The sequence below is a fragment of the Salmo salar genome, chromosome 10, assembly GCF_965601325.2.
Source record: "Salmo salar chromosome 10, fSalSal1, whole genome shotgun sequence".
Lineage (NCBI taxonomy): Eukaryota > Metazoa > Chordata > Actinopteri > Salmoniformes > Salmonidae > Salmo > Salmo salar.
In genome coordinates, this window is record NC_138300.1 from 104,906,058 (window position 1) to 104,925,340 (window position 19,283).

Consider the following 19,283-nt stretch of genomic DNA (forward strand, 5'->3'; position numbering starts at 1 on the left):
GAGAGAGCATATTTAAATTCACACAGGACACCGGATAAGACAAGAGAAATACTCCAGATGTAACAGACTGACCCTAGCCCCCCGACACATAAACTACTGCAGCATAAATACTGGAGGCTGAGACAGGAGGGATCAGAAGACACTGTGGCCCCATCCGATGATACCCCCGGACAGGGCCAAACAGGCAGGATATAACCCCACCCACTTTGCCAAAGCACAGCCCCCACACAACTAGAGGGATGTCTCCAACCACCAACTTACCGCCCTAAGACAAGGCCGAGTATAGCCCACAACGATCTCCGCCATGGCACAAACCAAGGGGGGGGCGCCAACCCAGACAGGAAGACCACGTCAGTGACTCAACCCACTCAAGTGACGCACCCCTCCCATGGATGGCATGGAAGAATTCCAGTAAGCCAGTGACTCAGCCCCTGTAATAGGGTTGGAGGCAGAGAATCCCAGTGGAAAGAGGGGAACCGGCAAGGCAGAGACAGCAAGGGCGGTTCGTTGCTCCAGCCTTTCCGTTCACCTTCACACTCCTGGGCCAGACTATACTTAATCATAGTCCTTGTCTCAGACAGTGTAGTAGTGTGAGCTCAATAGCAGCTCATTAGTGTGCAATAGCTTGAGAATCAGCTGTACATGTGATGGAAGAGTGCTCTGCACATGTGATGGAAGAATGCACTGTGCATGCAGAGGGTTGCAATTCCATTGATTTGGGGAAGTTTAACCAAAATACGCCACAAGACCTAGAATTGCCTTATGTGTATCCCACAAAAAATGCTTCATGTTATAAGCTAACTTTTTTGATGAATTTAAGCAAAATTCCCCAAATTACAGGGCTTAACATCCCATGGAAAATTCCAGAAATTTACCGGAAAGTTTCCGACCCTTTGCAACCGTAGGCTTGACACTTAACAGTGGAGTGAGTAATAGCAGACTTGGAAGACAGAGTGGGTACTATATGTATGTTCGGAGTATACTTATATTGCCTTAGGGTTGTTTTGAGATGTGCCTATGGAACATTACAGAACAGTATTCAGGGTTATTTCAGTGTCTAGTGTCTACTGTCTAGTTATAAGCACATCTCTCCTTCAGTATTATGGTATAGGAAAGTGGGTAGCTGTTATTAGTTGGACGTAAGAGCTCTCTTCAGTGGAAAGATCCAATTCTGTCTTTTCTCCTTCAAGCTATTATTGAGGGCTTTTTCAGTGGATTGCTCGAATTGTGTACCCTATTTGAACTGGAAAACATGGAGTGGCATTTTCAATCAACGTAGCTTACCTTTAGTATCTGCTACTTCATAAGGCTCTTCTCTGTCTGGCTTTGCCAGGAAAATAGAACACATTTTCTGAGTGTGAATGCCATTTCTGTGGAGATAGGATGTTAGGGTTCAAGGGTTGTAGGAGCTTTTGGCCTCTTTGAGTGACAGTGTGTCCACAGCACCTGGCAGGAGACTGCTCGGCTAGTGTCTGTCACGCAAGAACACCTACCCAAACAGGTCAACTGTTTCCACTGCTCTATCCTACTGTTGCTTCCTTGTGACAAACATATCTCTCCAACAGCTTGTTGGTGTCAGAGAGAGCACCAACATGCAGTCTCACTGCTCTCGCACTGCTATTGCTCCTCTTGGAATATCTGAGTCAGTGTAGCAGCAACCCCCCTCTACCCTTCTCTGCCAACCAGCCCCATATATCAAAACCTTGGGACTATAAGGTTCTGTCTGCAAAATAATGATTCTGAGATAATTGGCTTTAAAGTTCCAAACCCTAATTGGTTTGAATGGAGTCAGCAATTTTTGTCTTGTATTCTTTTGAACTTAACACCATGAATTTGGGTATTTAGAGTACTATATAGGTAGAGATCATTGAACAGAAGAAGGCTATGTCAATAATAACATTTTGACGAAAATGTATTTATCTTTGAGTTGGTGTTGAGTCGGCGAGCTGTTTAACCTCTCTAGGGAAGGTGGGACGAAATCGTCCCACCTACGTAACAGCCAGTGGAATCCTGTGGCGCGTTATTCAAATACCGTAGAAATGCTATTACTTCAATTTCTCAAACATATGACTATTTTACACCATTTTAAAGACAAGACTCTCGTTAATCTAACCACACTGTCCGATTTCAAAAAGGCTTTACAACGAAAGCAAAACATTAGATTATGTCAGCAGAGTACCCAGCCAGAAATAATCAGACACCCATTTTTCAAGCTAGCATATAATGTCACATAAACCCAAACCACAGCTAAATGCAGCACTAACCTTTGATGATCTTCATCAGATGACAACCCTAGGACATTATGTTATACAATACATGCATGTTTTGTTCAATCAAGTTCATATTTATATCAAAAACCAGCTTTTTACATTAGCAAGTGACGTTCAGAACTAGCATACTAGCAAACTTCCGGTGAATTTACTAAATTACTCACGATAAACGTTCACAAAAAACATAACAATTTTTTTAAGAATTATAGATACAGAACTCCTCTATGCACTCGCTATGTCCGATTTTAAAATAGCTTTTCGGTGAAAGCAGATTTTGCAATATTCTAAGTAGATAGCCCGGCATCACAGGGCTAGCTATTTAGACACCCACCAAGTGGTAAATAAATGCATTTCATCTTCAAATAATATTTTTGCAGGAATCTCCTTGCGAATGATTTTGCCGAAGATTGTATCTCCGCCGGCCTGGGCAACCTGAGCTTTTGCTATCTCATCCGACATGTTGCTAGACTTTGGTCTTTGTAGTATGCATGCGTTTGGCGTTTTTCAAAGTGACACCGATATACAGTGAGCTCAAAGTATTGGGACAGTGACACATTTTTAGTTTTGGCTCTGTACTCCAGCACTTTGAAATTATATAATGACTATGAGGCTATAATGACTATAATGACTACCCTCACCAAAGTCAGATTTACTATAAGAAAAATGTTATTACCTTTGCTGTTCTTCGTCAGAATGCACTCCCAGGACTTCTACTTCATTAAGAATTATAGATACAGAACTCCTTTGTGCAATCGAGGTGTCCGATTTTAAAATAGCTTTTCGGTGAAAGCACATTTTGCAATATTCTGAGTAGATAGCCCAGCCATCACGGCTAGCTATTTAGACACCCACCAAGTTTAGCCCTGACCAAACTCCGATTTACTATTACAAAAGTTTGATTACCTTTGGTGTTCTTCGTCAGAATGCACTCCCAGGACTGCTACTTCAATAACAAATGTTGGTTTGGTTCAAAATAATCCATAGTTATATCCAAATAGCGGCGTTTTGTTCGTGCGTTCAAGACACTATCCGAAGTGTAAATAAGGGTCACGAGCATGGCGCATTTCGTGACAAAAGATTTCTAAATATTCCATTACCGTACTTCGAAGCATGTCAACCGCTGTTTAAAATCAATTTTTATGCCATTTTTCTCATAAAAAAGCGATAATATTCCGACCGGGAATCTGCGTTTAGGTAAACAGACGAAAGAAAATAAAGCATGGGGTCGACTCGGGCACGAGCCTGAGTCTCACAGTACTGTGACCAGCCACTACCCAAACGCGCTACTTTTTTTCAGCCAGAGCCTGCAAAGCCACGATTCAGCTTTTTGCCGCCTTCTGAGAGCCCATGGGAGCCGTAGGAAATGTCACATAACAGCAGAGATCCCCTGTAATGGATAGAGATAATCAAGAAGGGCAAGAAATTGTCAGACAGGGCACTTCCTGCATGGAATCTTCTCAGGTTTTGGCCTGCCAAATGAGTTCTGTTATACTCACAGACACCATTCAAACAGTTTTAGAAACTTTGGAGTGTTTTCTATCCAAAGCTAATAATGATATGCATATTCTAGTTTCTGGGCAGGAGTAATAATCAGATTAAATCGGGTACGTTTTTTATCCGGCCGTGAAAATACGGCCGGAAAATACGTTTTTTATCCGGCCGTGTTTTTAAAACCCACAGGGTTGCTTTATTTTGTTGAGTGTTAGTGTAAAGGTGTAAATCAATGCTTATAACCCTCATCGCTTATTAAGATGCTTTGTATTTATTTTACTAGCTGGTGTTTTAAAAGTCAAATAGAAAGGTTTACGCAATAAAATATTGTCAGTTTTTCCTTTGTAGTGAAATGTTTGCATGGTCGGATTCTGTTCAAAGTTGGGATCGATTGAGTTTATTGTCTTTTGTTTGCTTAGGCTGCCTGTGGGGGGGGGGGGGGGGGGGTCCATAGGGGGGCCGGGGGGGAATAGAATGTTGGCATTATGATCTGATGACAATGCTGAGGGAGCAATAGTTAAAACAAGCTGGGCTATATTGCTGCATATATTAAAACACAGTATTGAATTATCTCTGCTCCACGGTTTCCAATTAGGGGATGGACATGTGCAAACTGCGGTTATAGCAGCCAGCAGCCCCTCTCAGCCCTATTTCCAGCCCAGTGTGTTTGCTGTGGATAATTGTTGTCTGTGATATTCTCCCTCTGGACTAAATTAATTGATGTCCGTGGCAGTTTTGTAAAGCATGATTAAATACAATGGGCTTAATTGAATTGAAAATAGAAAATTGCCTTCTTAATTGTACATTGCCGTTTTTGCACTGCAAGTTTTAAAGGTGAACTCTGTGATTTTTATAGCCATTTTGGATTATTTTAATTGATCGATATATTCTGCATATTTCAGATGTTTCAGGGGCTACTGGCTGTCTTTTACAACCTGGGTGACAGACCCTACAACCTCACGCTGCCCTTCCATCGCCTTGACAATGGAGAATGGCACGAGGTGGAGCTTCATCGTCATGGTAAAGAGTTCACCCTTCAATTGGACGGTGGCGGCGGAAGGCGGGAGGTCACGGCCGCTCCTGGGCGGAGTCAGGAGATAGTCATCGACCAATCAGTGGTGATGCTGGGAAACTCCTTCCCCTCAGGACACAACCGCAGCTTCCTAGGTATGGTACTGGTACTGCCATCTTGTACTGACCATTAGTACTGTCCCCTGGTACTGCCCCCTGGTACAGCCCACTAATACTGTACTATCCATCTAACTTCCAATGGTGTAGCACACACCCATCCAACCACCACAAGGCTGGGGGCCCACAAGATTTGGGGGCTCAGGTCCCCTCCTTTTATTTCATGTCATAAGCCATGAAATAAAACATATAATTACACATAATTAGCTTTAGAACTGCAAAATCCTCTCTCAGCCTCATGGGAAAAATGTGTAGAATAGAAGGAAATTAGCTCAGAGATTCTTGAAAGTCAGGACAATCCTTGTCCAGAAGGGAAACTTTATTTCTATAGTATTGTATTGTGTTGCATTATTTGAGCTTAAAACATACATTTAGTGGAATAGTATACATTTGTATATCGGCTCTATGCGTGTAAATGAACCTTCCACGCATAGAGCAAAGGATCACATTTTCAAACTCTTGAAAATAATGGATATTAACTGAAAAATTGTAACGGTCTTCGTCATCCTCAGATGAAGGGGAAGAGAAATCAGACCAAAATGCAGCGTGGTAAGTGTTTGTAATTTTTTATGATAAAACTGAACACTAAATCCGACAAGCAAAACAAAAGAACAACCGAACAGTCCCGTCAGGTGCAAAACACTAAACAGAAATTATCTACCCACAAACCCCAAAGGAAAACAGGCTGCCTAAGTATGACTCCCAATCAGTGACAACGAAGTACAGCTGTCCCTGATTGAAAGCCACACCAGGCCAAAACAAAGAAACACAAAGCATAGAAAAAAGGACATAGAATGCCCACCCCAACTCACGCCCTGACCAACCAAAATAGAGACATAAAAGGATCTCTTAAGGTCAGGGCGTGACAAAAATACATCTTATGTAATTTCTTGCAATGGACCTCTGTTGCTTTAAAGAATATTTCTGTCAAAACTGTTATTCCTAAAAGATGTGTCCGAGATTTGCCAAGAGTGTGCAAAGCTGTCATCAAGGCAAAGGGTGGCTACTTTGAAGAATCTGAAATGTGAAATATATTTGTTCAACACTTTTTTAGTTACTACATTATTCCATATGTGTTATTTCATAGTTTTGATGTCTTCACTATTATTCTACAATGTAGAAAATAATAAAAAGAAAAACCTTGGAGTGAGTAGGTGTGTCCAAACTTTTGGCAGGTACTGTATATATTACACATTTTGTTAAAATTCTGTTAAATATTTGAAAAGTTGAGATTGTCCCATCTTTCAAGAATCCCTGACCTCTAAATCAGCATGAGATTAGCTATAATACTGCACATTTTTGTCCCTACCCCATGTAAGGAGAAACCCCCACCCCCTCTATATAAATGATGTGTTTCGCCTCTCCCTCCCAGAGGATGGCCAGACAAACTAACAGAGTAAATATCCTTCAAAACAGAGGGCTCGCACTGACAGCTAAGCCCTGGGCTATCTCTCTATCTCTCTCTCTCTGTGTGTGTGTGTGTGTGTGTGTGTGTGTGTGTGTGTGTGTGTGTGTGTGTGTGTGTGTGTGTGTGTGTGTGTGTGTGTGTGTGTGTGTGTGTGTGTGTGTGTGTGTGTGTGTGTGTGTGTGTGTGTGTGTGTGTGTGTGTGTGTGTGTGTGTGTTTTTGCGCGTATGCCTGTGTTCTTCTATTCCTGTGTGGTCATGTGTCTCTGTCCCTTCATGAAACATACTTAAATTAAAGGCTTTTTGCCTTAGGCCTGGTGTGTATGAATGTCACTTATATTGCTGTCTTATCTCTCTTTCCCTCTCTGTGTTTTTCCTCCAGGGTGTCTACGAGACCTAAGGCTGAATGGGCGGCCCATGCCCATTGCCAAGCAGCCCTCCGTGGGGTCTGAGGGGCTCCAGGTGGTCACTTCTCAGGGGGTCTCCCCAGGCTGCCCCTCAGACGCCTGCAGGAACCACCAGTGCTCTCCCCCCTTCATTTGCATGGACCTCTGGAGGAAACACGAGTGCAGGTACATAAATGGCAGCAGGAAATCATGTAAGAAAAACTCTGGGCTAAAGCTGAGGGACAGCAATTTTCCAGGTGAGGTCACATGCTCAGGAAAAACTCTGGGGCCTGGTCATTGGTTATAGGCCACAACTCCTTGATCTATGCCAGCACTGGCCACTCACTGTCCCAGTATAACAAAGAGACACTAACTTCCCTTCAAGCAGAAAACATCCCCCAGACAAGGACAGGTCAGTTGTACCTGGACTAGATATGTAGCAGCCAAACAACTGGACAAGGCTTAGTAGTCTATAGCATGACCAGTTTTGACCTGTCCTGACCATTACAACCCTGGCCAGGTCAGACAGGGACACTCTTCTTTTGTCTTTCTCTCTTCTCTTTCTCTCTCATTCTCTCTAGCTCTTTTGAGAATCCTAGCCGTGTGTCAACCTGAGCTGAATAAAGCCATGTTCTAATCATAGTGACAGGGAGTGTTTCGGCAGCAGTGTCTTTAAACACCCCAGGACTCCAGTGTTTCCTGTCGTACTGGCTGGGATCAGAGCATGTGGAACTACTGAAAAGCCTTTCATCACTATGGGATGTCCACACAGGGCACTAAGCTTGGAGAGACCATCTTCAGGAGCGGCGGAAATATACTGACAGAAATGAGGACATGGAACAACAAGGCTACTGTTACTGAGAGTGCTTTGCAGATTTCAAATAATTTTCCAAAAATAATGATAAAAGGACAGGTTATTTTCCTGTAATTGTATATCTTGTCCTAATTTATTACAATAATACATACAGTTGAAGTCGGAAGTTTACATACACCTTAGCCAAATACATTTAAACTCAGTTTTCCACAATTCTGACATTTAATCCTAGTAAAAATTCCCTGTCTTAGGTCAGTTAGGATCACCACTTTATTTTAAGAATGTGAAATGTCAGAATAATAGTAGAGGGAATGATTTATTTCAGCTTTTATTTCTTTCATCACATTCCCAGTGGGTCAGAAGTTAACATACACTCAATTAGTATTTGGTAGCATTACCTTTAAATTGTTTAACTTTGGTCAAACGTTTTGGGTAGTCTTCCACAAGCTTACCACAATAAGTTGGGTGAAATTTGGCCCATTCCTCTTGACAGAGCTGGTGTAACTGAGTCAGGTTTGTAGGCCTCCTTGCTCGCACACGCTTTTTCAGTTTAGCCCACACATTTTCTATAGGATTGAGGTCAGGGCTTTGTGATGGCCACTCCAATACCTTGACTTTGTTGTCCTTAAGCCATTTTGCCACAACTTTGGAAGTATGATTGGGATCATTGTCCATTTGGAAGACCCATTTGCGACCAAGCTTTAACTTCCTGACTGATGTCTTGAGATGTTGCTTCAATATATCCACATAATTTTCCGTCCTCAGGATGCCATCTATTTTGTGAAGTGCGCTAGTCCCTCCTACAGCAAAGCAACCCCACAACATGATGCTGCCACCCCCGTGCTTCACGGTTCGGATGGTGTTCTTCGGCTTGCAAGCCTCCCCCTTTTTCCTCCAAAGACAACAATGGTCATTATTATCCAATGAATCCCTGGTGCGGTAGCCTAATCACTCACCACAACCTCTTCATCATTTGCATCTCCACAGGTGCCCCCCTGGTCACATGATGAAGAAGAATGCCTCGGGCAAGGTCTGCGTCTACACGCTGTGCGCCAGCAGGCCCTGTCGCCATGGCACCTGTGTGGCCCACTCCCCCTCCAAGTACTCGTGTCACTGCTCGGAGGGCTATCGCGGGCGCCACTGTGAGGTCTCTCTGGCACTGTACCACAACGACGACAACAACACGCTGAGCCTCAGCTCTGCGTTTGCCATCAGTATCTGTGTCCTGGCCTTCCTAGGTAGCTATATGGACTATATCATCTACTACCTGTGGTGATCATACCGTCTTTCATCCTCACTCTCTCATCTGGTTTCTTCTAGTTCAATCTGATTTAATCTGGTTTTGGTTGTTCTCAAGGCTGGAATTTAACGGAACACACCATATTAACGGTTATGCAGTGTCTTTATTTATAAACTGGGTACACAGTTTTCTAGATCTGGTAATAGGTTCTTGCAGTACCTAAATCATCTGTGATTTTATTTGGCCTTGGGAAAAAGAGATACTGCACAGGAATGTGGGTTCGATGGTATTGAGCCCCAAGTGTTTTGTTAGTTTGGGCCTCAGGGTCTGTGAGTGGGTTCAGTCAGTGTGGCTGCAAAGGTCCTGGCTAGAAACATTGATTTTGTCGACTCTGTGAGCCACAAAAAAAAAACTCTGAAAGCTTTCACTGGGTCACAGTTCAAAAGGTTTGGGGGCCCCTCAGTCATCCCCTCCTCACATCTATTTTGTCTTTCCTGATGATTGTGATGTAAATTCAGACTTTTATTTGTCATCCTCCTTTGTCTTACCTTTTTATCTGTCCGACTTGTTTTATCTCGTCTGTTTGTCATTCCAGTTCTGTCATGTCTGTTTTTATCTCTCCCTCCGTATTTCTTTGTCAATTACTTTCTTCTCCATTCTTCCTTTAACCTAAATGTGTCCATGTCTGGCGCATTCCACCAATTCAGTGCCTTTTGAGAAGTGTAACTTGGTCAAACAAAAACTCTGATTTCACCCAATTTCAACATTCTGCTACAAAGAGCACATGTTCTTTCTTCCTAAAAAAAACACCTTTCCCCAATCTCAAGAGTGCCAAATAAAGAAACAGTGTTGACGATTTCTTTGTAAATCAACCATAAATCCCCTTGTGACAGGCAGAATGGAAACTTATGTGCAAGAGGGAGTGGCAATTGAATGCAAGCTTCACAAAAAAAATGACATTGTTATTAAAACATTTCTAGCCTGTCTATACATGGGCAACAGGGTTGAGGTGTTATGCCTGACCAGCTCAGTTTTTCACCAAAAAACACCAGAAAATGGCCAAAAAGAGTAGAACCAGCTCACCTGCTTTTACAATATGATTTGAACTATTAAGATGTTCAATGTTTCTTTTGAAATAAATATTCAAAGTATTAGTTTTACCATATATATAAAAAAATAATTCAGTTCACATAACATGGCCGACCCAAAAAATGAGGGAGAGACGTAAATGAATCACTAATCACATTAAATAAATAATAATCTCCATAAATTACTTTGTCAAAGCAACAAAATAACTTGGGCTTTACAATGATGGTGAAGCAGGGTTGATGAAGGGATCTTTAGCAAGCCTTTACTCATAAAAAATCTGATTGATTTAATTATTTATGTAGTCTATATTAAAGGGCATTTCATTTAATATAACAGGCTATAAAATTAAATATTTGTGCACAATTTCTGTTTAATATATTAAAGGGGCGCAAAAGACACTCATTTCATGGAACAACCCATTTGTTTCTGACACGTAGTAAGCTGTGTTGTTGTGTCCAGTGCAGAGGGCTCTCTCTCCATGGAGCTACTACTATACAGTTTATGAGGCTCTCTGTCACAAACAGGGTTATAAAATGGTCTGACGATTCAATACACTGTCTCTACTAGCTCTATAACTGACTCAACAACCCAACACCTTCCTGGGGCATTTGGCTGGTGAATTGCAACATCAGTTATTTTGACACGCTGGCTCCCTGAGAGAAACCGATAAAACGATACTTCAGTATTTGATATAATGAATACAAAGATAACAAACTGAGGCCTTGGCATCATTTATGAACATTCATGTGTTGAATGTGTAAATTAAACTGCCTGATGCCGTCATGTAAGGTACCTAGTTGCTACAGTTACTTTAGTTCCTGGCATTTATAAGCTGCACTCAAACTTTTGACCTCCAGATGAATTAGTCTATTTCCTCAATATATATCAAATGAGAGGTCGCCAAGAGTTTATATGAACTTTTCTCCAACCGTCTCTGTAACAGGAAATACAGTACAGTAGCTAGCAACACTTGTCTGTCTCTTACAAGACTCAGGCTACAGTTCTTAGACTAGGGCCGTCTTTAACAGGATAACACGGTTGAAGGTCCTTTCATGAACTGTTAAAGTTGTTGTCATGGCGACCACCTCATCTTCCTCCCTTTACGTCATAACTGAGAGAATGAGTCAGCATCAGACAAGGCTTGGTGGAGATGACAGAGTTGTGTCTGTGTGCATGCATGCGCGTGTGTTTGTGTGCGCATGTGTTCGTGTGCCTGCAAGTGACAAACACGCCTCATAGGCCCAGACAGACTGCGACACCGGGACAAGACGCACACACATTACACACAACACACACTAAGGCGGGGTGAAGTCACGCTGCTAAATTAAACTGGAACTCTCTGTCTCTGCTTCTCTGCCTCAAACTCCATTAAAAGTGATCATCCATAATTCAGATTGACATAACCCATCAGACTGGCTGATTGCCGAGTTCAACTTTTGCTACAGACAGAACCAGAGACGGGCACATTTGGGCAATATAAGTATGCTTCATTAAGCCTGTTAAATGGGTTTGAAATTCAAAATTTAAAAGCTTTATTGTCCATCACATTTACATTTTTACTGTTGTGTTGTTGGATTTGATATTCAATGAAGAAGAAAATATTCAATTGCCTTTCCACATAGAATGGAAATGGATGTAAATAGTCGTAAAAGTGCCTGTATTTCTGTATTAGAACATACTTTTCCTAATAAAGCCTTCTCACACCATTTCTCTTCTCTCATCTGTCTCCAATTTATGTCCTTCTTTTCTCCTTGCAATGTATATTTTCTCTCCATTTTCTATGTTGTATATCATTGAGTTTCTGACACATGCATGAATGTTTGATGTGTACATCATACTGATTCATCCGTGTCATACCCTTCATGTTACTGTAAACATTCAACCGAACATCCCAAGACCACCATGGTTGGTGGATAACCTCAAAGCAGCAGCATGTGGATTGATGGATAGGAGCTGTGTAAGGTCTCCAGCCTGAGTTATATTGATATATTTGAAAATATCACAACACGACCACTGCACATCTCTGTGTGTGTCTGTGTGCGTTTTCATCGGAGTCTGTTGGTGTGTGCGTATGCACATGTGTGTTCTTCATTGTCAATGGCTTGGCGCGTGTGTGTGCGTCCATTTCTCTGTGTGTGTGGTAAAGCCCCACTGATGGGTGTGTTGACTGATTGACACATAAAGGTGTGGAGCTGGTAATACTGTGATTGAGGGGGATGTCTGAGTACTGCTGGTAATACTGTGATTGAGGGGGATGTCTGAGTACTGCTGGTAATACTGTGATTGAGGGGGATGTCTGAGTATAATACTGTGCTTGAGGGGGAGGTCTGAGTACTGCTGGTAATACTGTGATTGAGGGGGAGGTCTGAGTACTGCTGGTAATACTGTGATTGAGGGGGATGTCTGAGTACTGCTGGTAATACTGTGATTGAGAGGGATGTCTGAGTACTGCTGGTAATACTGTGGCTGAGGGGGAGGTCTGAGTACTGCTGGTAATACTGTGATTGAGGGGGAGGTCTGAGTACTGCTGGTAATACTGTGGCTGAGGGGGAGGTCTGATTACTGCTGGTAATACTGTGGTTGAGGGGGAGGTCTGAGTACTGCTGGTAATACTGTGATTGAGGGGGATGTCTGAGTACTGCTGGTAATACTGTGCTTGAGGGGAGGTCTGAGTACTGCTGGTAATACTGTGATTGAGGGGGATGTCTGAGTACTGCTGGTAATACTGTGATTGAGGGGGATGTCTGAGTACTGCTGGTAATACTGTGATTGAGGGGGAGGTCTGAGTACTGCTGGTAATACTGTGGCTGAGGGGGTGGTCTGAGTACTGCTGGTAATACTGTGATTGAGGGGGAGGTCTGAGTACTGCTGGTAATACTGTGGCTGAGGGGGAGGTCTGAGTACTGCTGGTAATACTGTGATTGAGGGGGATGTCTGAGTACTGCTGGTAATACTGTGGCTGAGGGGTAGGTCTGAGTACTGCTGGTAATACTGTGGCTGAGGGGGAGGTCTGAGTACTGCTGGTAATACTGTGGCTGAGGGGGAGGTCTGAGTACTGCTGGTAATACTGTGGCTGAGGGGGAGGTCTGAGTACTGCTGGTAATACTGTGGTTGAGGGGGAGGTCTGAGTACTGCTGGTAATACTGTGGTGGAGGGGGAGGTCTGAGTACTGCTGGTAATACTGTGGCTGAGGGGGAGGTCTGAGTACTGCTGGTAATACTGTGGTTGAGGGGGAGGTCTGAGTACTGCTGGTAATACTGTGGTGGAGGGGGAGGTCTGAGTACTGCTGCGATCGTAGCTCATCTGGATTCCTCAGCGTGTTTCTCTGGATCTGTACAGCACAGTGGAGGGGATGGAGCAATGTTAGCTGATCAATAGAACTCTACAGTACATATACCTCCAGCACACACTGAGCAGGCCTGGGTAAGCTTAGCTGAGCTTTGTCTCCCGCTTACCTTTTTACAGTGAGCCTTTCTCTGGATTTGAAAACATATTCAGTTGAGTGACCTTGATGAGTGTGATATGGGTTCAGTAAACCATTACTTCAGTCTAATGTGATTACTGCAATGCACTTTATCAAAGAATCCTCAATTATTAAATTGATGAACGGATGCTTCCAAACCTACTGCACAAGCAAAGCACAATAGAAAAGATGCCAGTTCTGGTGCATCACCTTTTAGTGTGAGAGATTAAAGCAGTACGGAGTCAGAAGAGACAAGGAGAGCGGAAAGAAACACAGAGAGTCAAACAAGAATGAGCGAGAGAATGAGAGAGATAAAGAAATGAGAAATGAAGCGGGAGACAAAGAGGGATGGCAGACAGGAGAAGAAATATTGGTTGAGATTAATTAACTTTAAAGGTCAGTGCAGCATACTGTATATTTCAACACACAATAGATGTGATTGATGTCAGTGCTTCAGCAGCATTCCTACAACGCTCTCACAACATTCCAGGGAGTGTAGGTTCTGTGAACAGGGTTGAGGGTTTTAAGGGGCGTCATCTTTGATAGGATAGAAACCACAACAGAAGAATGCATCTCTAGTACTTTGTTTCACGGGATTGGATAAGTGCAGATTAGCAATGTCATGGAAAGACAACAAACCCTGCCCATTCTCAATGACTGCTTTTTTACAAAGAAAGGCTGGTATTGAGAGTTATTGTGCATCTCATATCTGGGTGTAAAGTGTCAATTTTGTGTTGTTGGCTCATCTATCTGACATGTTGTGCCCTAAGAAGTGAGGCACAAAATGTGCTTATCGGGTACCACACCCCTCTCCCCCATTCATCTTCACAGTCCATTTTAACTTCTTCATTACAATCGTTGCTGACTGTCTGGGACACAGATTTATTTCTAGTGTTTTTAATTGATAGAACATTTTGTGAAGACGTCTACCCCTGTCCCTGTCCTAACTTGCTCTATGGCGACCCCCCCCCCCCCCCTCCCAGTGCTGATGCTTGGCCTGTTCCTCTACTCCTGCTGGAGGAGACACAAGGGCCTGAAGGAGAGCGTCTACCACGTATCAGCACACCACGGAGAATGGGAGGACATCCGAGAGAACGTGCTCAACTATGATGAGGAGGGCGGAGGGGAGCATGACCAGGTATAGATAGAGACACTGAATCCCAAATCAAGCCAGAGTCCCTGGTTGCCCCCATAGGCACTTGTGTAGAACAAAAAGGATGGGATCGGTTTAAACAGTTTGATACAGCTACTGCTATTTAGACAGGACACGGACAGTAGAGGAACAGTCTATCCTTCAACACAGCACAACTACCAATATCTTATAAGTCAATGTAGTGGTCGTATGAGTCAATAGTAGGGCTCATAAGACCACTACAATACAGTAGAGTAGAATCCAATTTGATTGATTCCCTTAGGGCAATTAGTATCGAAGCTACAGCTATGCATCAGACACACACCTGTGCAACAACTCACACAGGAGAAACGATACAAATCATACATAAACATTACAAACCAAGGAAGCATGGGAAGATGTTCACAGTTTACATAGTGAGTGTTAGTTTGGTAGCACAGCTCGGGGAGGACTGGTGTTGGAAGATGCTTGGAAATGAACACCAAACTAATGATCCAAGGAGAGTCAATTAGGAGAAATGATGTTAGTAGATACTCTAGAGAATGATAGCGGCCAAAAGACTGTATTAGCATGTGCAGCTCGTTTGAGGGCTCCCACTATTTTAATCTAGTCAACTGTGTCGGACTTCCAACTTCACTGGCTGATCCCTCCTGGTGACGCTGTTGGAGACATGTCCAACCGGTTCATCAGAAGGGATCAGCCAATCGTGAAGAATAAAATGGACTACTTCAAAATGGAGATAGCCTCAATGGCGCTTCCCATGCTGTCACAGGCGCTATAAATAGCACCGATACAAAGATGAGTTCTCGAATTTATCTCTACGGTAGATGCCATTAGTCCTTAATGCCTGTATTTGTTTAATTGCGCTGGTAAAAGCACTTTTACCCACTGCAATCAGACAATTAATTACACGTTTGGCCAATTAATGGGGCTGTTGCTGCCAACGTTGGCACTTGGGCCGCATGTCTTTTTCTTAGGTAGAAATAAAAAGCATCGCAGACTGGCATTTTTCATAGACAAATATGATTATAAATGCATGTCCTGCTGTTGAGTGTTTTCTATTAGTCTATTGGTCTTTATAAACAGCTCATCTCTAATCAACTATCTCATCTTCTTCATCTCTCGCACTCCCTCTCTCTCTCTCTCTCTCTCTCCCTCTCTCTCTGTGTGTTTCTGTCTCCCTCCCCCTCTCTCTCTATCCGTCTCCCTCCCTCTCTCTCTGTGTTTGTCTCCCTCTCTGTCTCTCGCTCTCTCTCTTTCTCTCTCTGTCTCTGTATCTCTCTCTCTCTCTCTCTCTGTGTCTCTGTATCGCTCTCTCTCTGTATCTCTTTCTCTCTGTGTGTCTCTGTATCTCTCTCTGTGTCTCTGTATCTCTCTCTCTCTCTGTGTGTCTCTGTATCTCTCTCTGTGTCTCTGTATCTCTCTCTATGTGTCTCTGTATCTCTCTCTCTCTCTGTGTGTCACTGTATCTCTCTGTGTTTCTCTGTATCTCTCTCTCTCTGTGTGTCTCTGTCTCTCTCTCTCTCTCTCTCTGTGTGTCTCTGTATCTCTCCCTCTCCTGTGTGTCTCTGTGTCTCTGTATCTCTCTGTGTGTCTCCGTATCTCACTCTCTCCTGTGTGTCTCTGTATCTCTCTGTGTCTCTGTATCTCTCTCTCCCTCCCTCCAGAATGTCTTCAACATGGTGGAGTTACAGAGGTCTCTGCAGCCCAGCCCAGCCCAGTCACTGAGATACAGCTACCCACAATGCATAATCTCCTACCCTCAGACGACCAAGCCACCGGACACCAAGAATGGGACCAAACCAAAAGGATCAAACGGACCCAAAAACGGCAGCACGGCAATCGCCCTGCGCCTGGCCCACCCTCCGTCCGGGTCGGCTACCCTACCCTCTCCCCTCACCATGCGACGATCCCATAAGTCCCTTTCCTTCTCCAGTCAGGACCTGGCCCGCTACCTGTGTGAGGTCATAAGGGACACGGACCATCCCCTGGGGGACAACCCTGGCTACATGACCTCACCGCGTCTCCTGTCCAATAGGGGGCAGCATGGTGGTCTAGCCGTGCGCTCACTTAGCTCCCTCAGTGCTGGAGGTCAGGGGTCAGAGGTTAGGGTTCAGGGGAGTCAGGAGAGCCTGGAGCGTCAGAGAGCCCAGAGCCCACGGCTGGACAGGCTCAAAGCCCTGCGAGCTGTAGTCAGTGAGCTCAGAGTGGACACTGCTGTAGACTCTGCTGCCACCAAGAGCACAGAGGGACAGAAGGACAAAGTGAAGGAGAGGGAGGGGGCGGCCCAACTGTGAGAAGAGAGCATGAGACTGGAGTTGTGACATTTTTTAATCGATTGATCCAAAGATGGCGTTGGGAAAAAAACAAATGAGAACAAATATTTAAGAAATGTACATTTCTGATTTGTAATCCCTTTGTAAAGTATTCTATGGGTGGATTGTGGCAAAAATGTGATACATCTTTGATGTGACATATTTTACAACCAATCTGGAAAAGCAGCACCATTTTCTTGGCAATGCCCTGTCTATACCCCACAAAAACATATGTAAAAGAAGGCAAAAGTCATCTAGATTATAAATAGGGTTCCTTTTTTGTTGTTGATAATTAACGTAATATAATTTCTGTGAGAAAAAATAATATTTTGTTTGTTTTGTTTTGATTTAACGCCTTTTAAATAAATGAAAATCTTTGATAAAGAAATCAGAAAAACATTTACAAATTGATGTCTGTGATAATAAGCCATTGCTATCTTTGAGGTTCATTTTTGTGATGCATTTTTTGTTTCAGATTTTTACCAACCCATTTTCTTTATCAAAAGCTATGTTGGGTAAATGCATGCCTCTATTCCTCAGCAAGTTAAGTATGTCAATGCACTACCTCTTATTTACTGATTCATAATAGCACCTAAATATTATATGCAATTAAAACCCACTTGTCTAGACTGGAAAGTGTGTGGGTTGAGAACCAGGACCAGTATGTACCAATATCCTGACTCTGACTACTTCACTCCCCTGAGTATTGTCTCTCAAGCTCCTCATCAACCATGTGCACACAGGTGCTGTTGACCTGGTTAGAACTCTGAAATTCAGTTGAAAAAGTTGTACAAAAAATGCTACAAAAAGGTAGCATAGCATCCAACTCAAGATGGACAATGTAAGAAACAAGAAAACACACATCCACCACACAACGTTGCTTCAACGTTGTGCTCCAAAGGTTTTAAAATGACTCCAATGTCCAACGTGTGTCTCTAGCAGTTAGCAACAGGCTACAGTACATTTAAATATGATAATGATGAGGATGGTGAAGACGATCAGTTCATTCCTGCTCCAGAATGAATCATTCATATCCTGTACCCAAACCTTACTGACCCTTTTGGAGTTCTCTGACATGTACTTAAAGAGTATGTAGCTCCCTCTGACTGACCTCTTCAATACTTAATTGCACTGTGTGACTTCAGTTAAATGGCAGTGAAATTGGAGCTACTAGAACGTACCAAGCCCTTACATGTGCCGTCTAGACATGTAACACGTGCTTATCCATGTCAGTGATGTCACACATAATGGCCTTGTGTTGAAACATGTATAAACCCATAAGTCTTGGAGCCAGACAAATATAAATAGCATCTTCAAGTTCAAACATCAAATCAAATCAAATTGTATTTTTCACATGCCCCGAATACAACAGGTGTAGACGTTACCGTGAAATGCTTACTTACAAGCCCTTAACCAACAATGCAGTTTTCAGAAAATATTTACTAAATAAACTAAAGTAAGAAAAAGATTTAAAATGAAACAATAAAATAAAAATAAAGAGGCTATATGGTAGCGAGTCAATGTGCGGGGGTGCAGGTTAGTCGAGGTAATTTGCCCATGTAGGTAGGGGTAAAGTGACTATGCATAGATAATAAACCGAGTAGCAGCAGAGTAAAAACAAAGTCTTTAGTGGGTCAATGCAAATAGTCCAGGTGGCCACTTGATTAATTGTTCAGCAGTCTTATGGCTTGGGGGTAGAAGCTGTTAAGGAGCCTTTTGGACCTAATTTTGGTTTTCCTCCCAATTTTTGGGGCCTTCCTCCCAAGACTTATGTAGCTGTTTGTAACATAAGCCTTGCTACTTCGACAGTTTGGAACCTGTATTTCTGTACCAAGCAGTCTTCTGTCTCGAGCTCAGTCTTGAATATACCTATTACCACAACCCCATCTAGTGGTAACTTCCTAGAATTGCATTTCCTCCAGATGTATTTCTTCCATACATGTAGTTCTCCAATTGAACACTACAGGGCAGTGCTAGTCCATAAACTAGACAGCTGGGTCAGGAAAGAGCCTGGAACAGGAACAAAATACATGTTTCCCGAAATGTGTAAATGATGCATGTACAGAAAGAAATGGCTACACAAAAGCATATTTTTTATTTTAAAGCCATCTTATCAGATCCAAATTGTTTCATTCAAAATGTTTATGTCAACACCAATTGTTCCATACTGTAGTCCTCTAGATGCATGCCAGGATGTCTCTTAAAACAGTTCAATTGATCCATCAGAAAGGGGCAATATCTTGCTCTCTCAAGTGATGCAGCAAAACTATCAAGCTAATGAGATCTCAGTGAAGAATGGATAGGGAGAAGAGAGAGATGTACGAGAAGGAGAGTTGGGAGGTAGGGTATGGGGGCGGCTGCTTGATGTGAAAGCTGTAGATTGTGGGAATGAGGAGTGACAGAGCCAGAGTCCTAGCCCCAGCCAGTCAGTCAATCGTCACTCCCACAGACGGTGTGCCCCCTACTCACCCCTTTGTCATCACACTGTGC

The 19,283-nt window shown here is 43.1% G+C and overlaps 2 protein-coding genes across 2 annotated transcripts in view; both read left to right on the forward strand.

The window, feature by feature from the left end:
- LOC106561400 (neural-cadherin) overlaps positions 1 to 8,830 on the forward strand; it is a 103,295-nt gene extending 94,465 nt beyond the window's left edge. The window contains exons 29-31 of the mRNA XM_082956631.1: positions 4,664 to 4,928; positions 6,737 to 6,926; positions 8,542 to 8,830. Of these exons, the coding sequence (XP_082812757.1) occupies positions 4,664 to 4,928; positions 6,737 to 6,926; positions 8,542 to 8,830 (744 nt within the window). The remainder of the gene's footprint in view (positions 1 to 4,663; positions 4,929 to 6,736; positions 6,927 to 8,541) is intronic.
- Positions 8,831 to 14,333: 5,503 nt separating this feature from the next.
- On the forward strand, positions 14,334 to 17,379 carry LOC145858641 (uncharacterized). The gene is made up of 2 exons (XM_082957313.1): positions 14,334 to 14,484; positions 16,146 to 17,379. Exons 1-2 carry the CDS (start codon positions 14,335 to 14,337, stop codon positions 16,773 to 16,775), a joined length of 780 nt encoding a protein of 259 aa, XP_082813439.1. The 5' UTR covers position 14,334; the 3' UTR covers positions 16,776 to 17,379.
- The last annotated feature ends 1,904 nt before the right edge of the window (positions 17,380 to 19,283 follow it).

Coding starts and splice junctions, on each gene's coding strand:
- LOC145858641 (XM_082957313.1), top strand. CDS start 14,335: ATGCTTGGCCTGTTCCTCTACTCCTGCTGGAGGAGACACAAGGGCCTG. Junction 14,485..16,145: donor GCGGAGGGGAGCATGACCAG/GTATAGATAGAG, acceptor CCCTCCCTCCAG/AATGTCTTCAACATGGTGGA.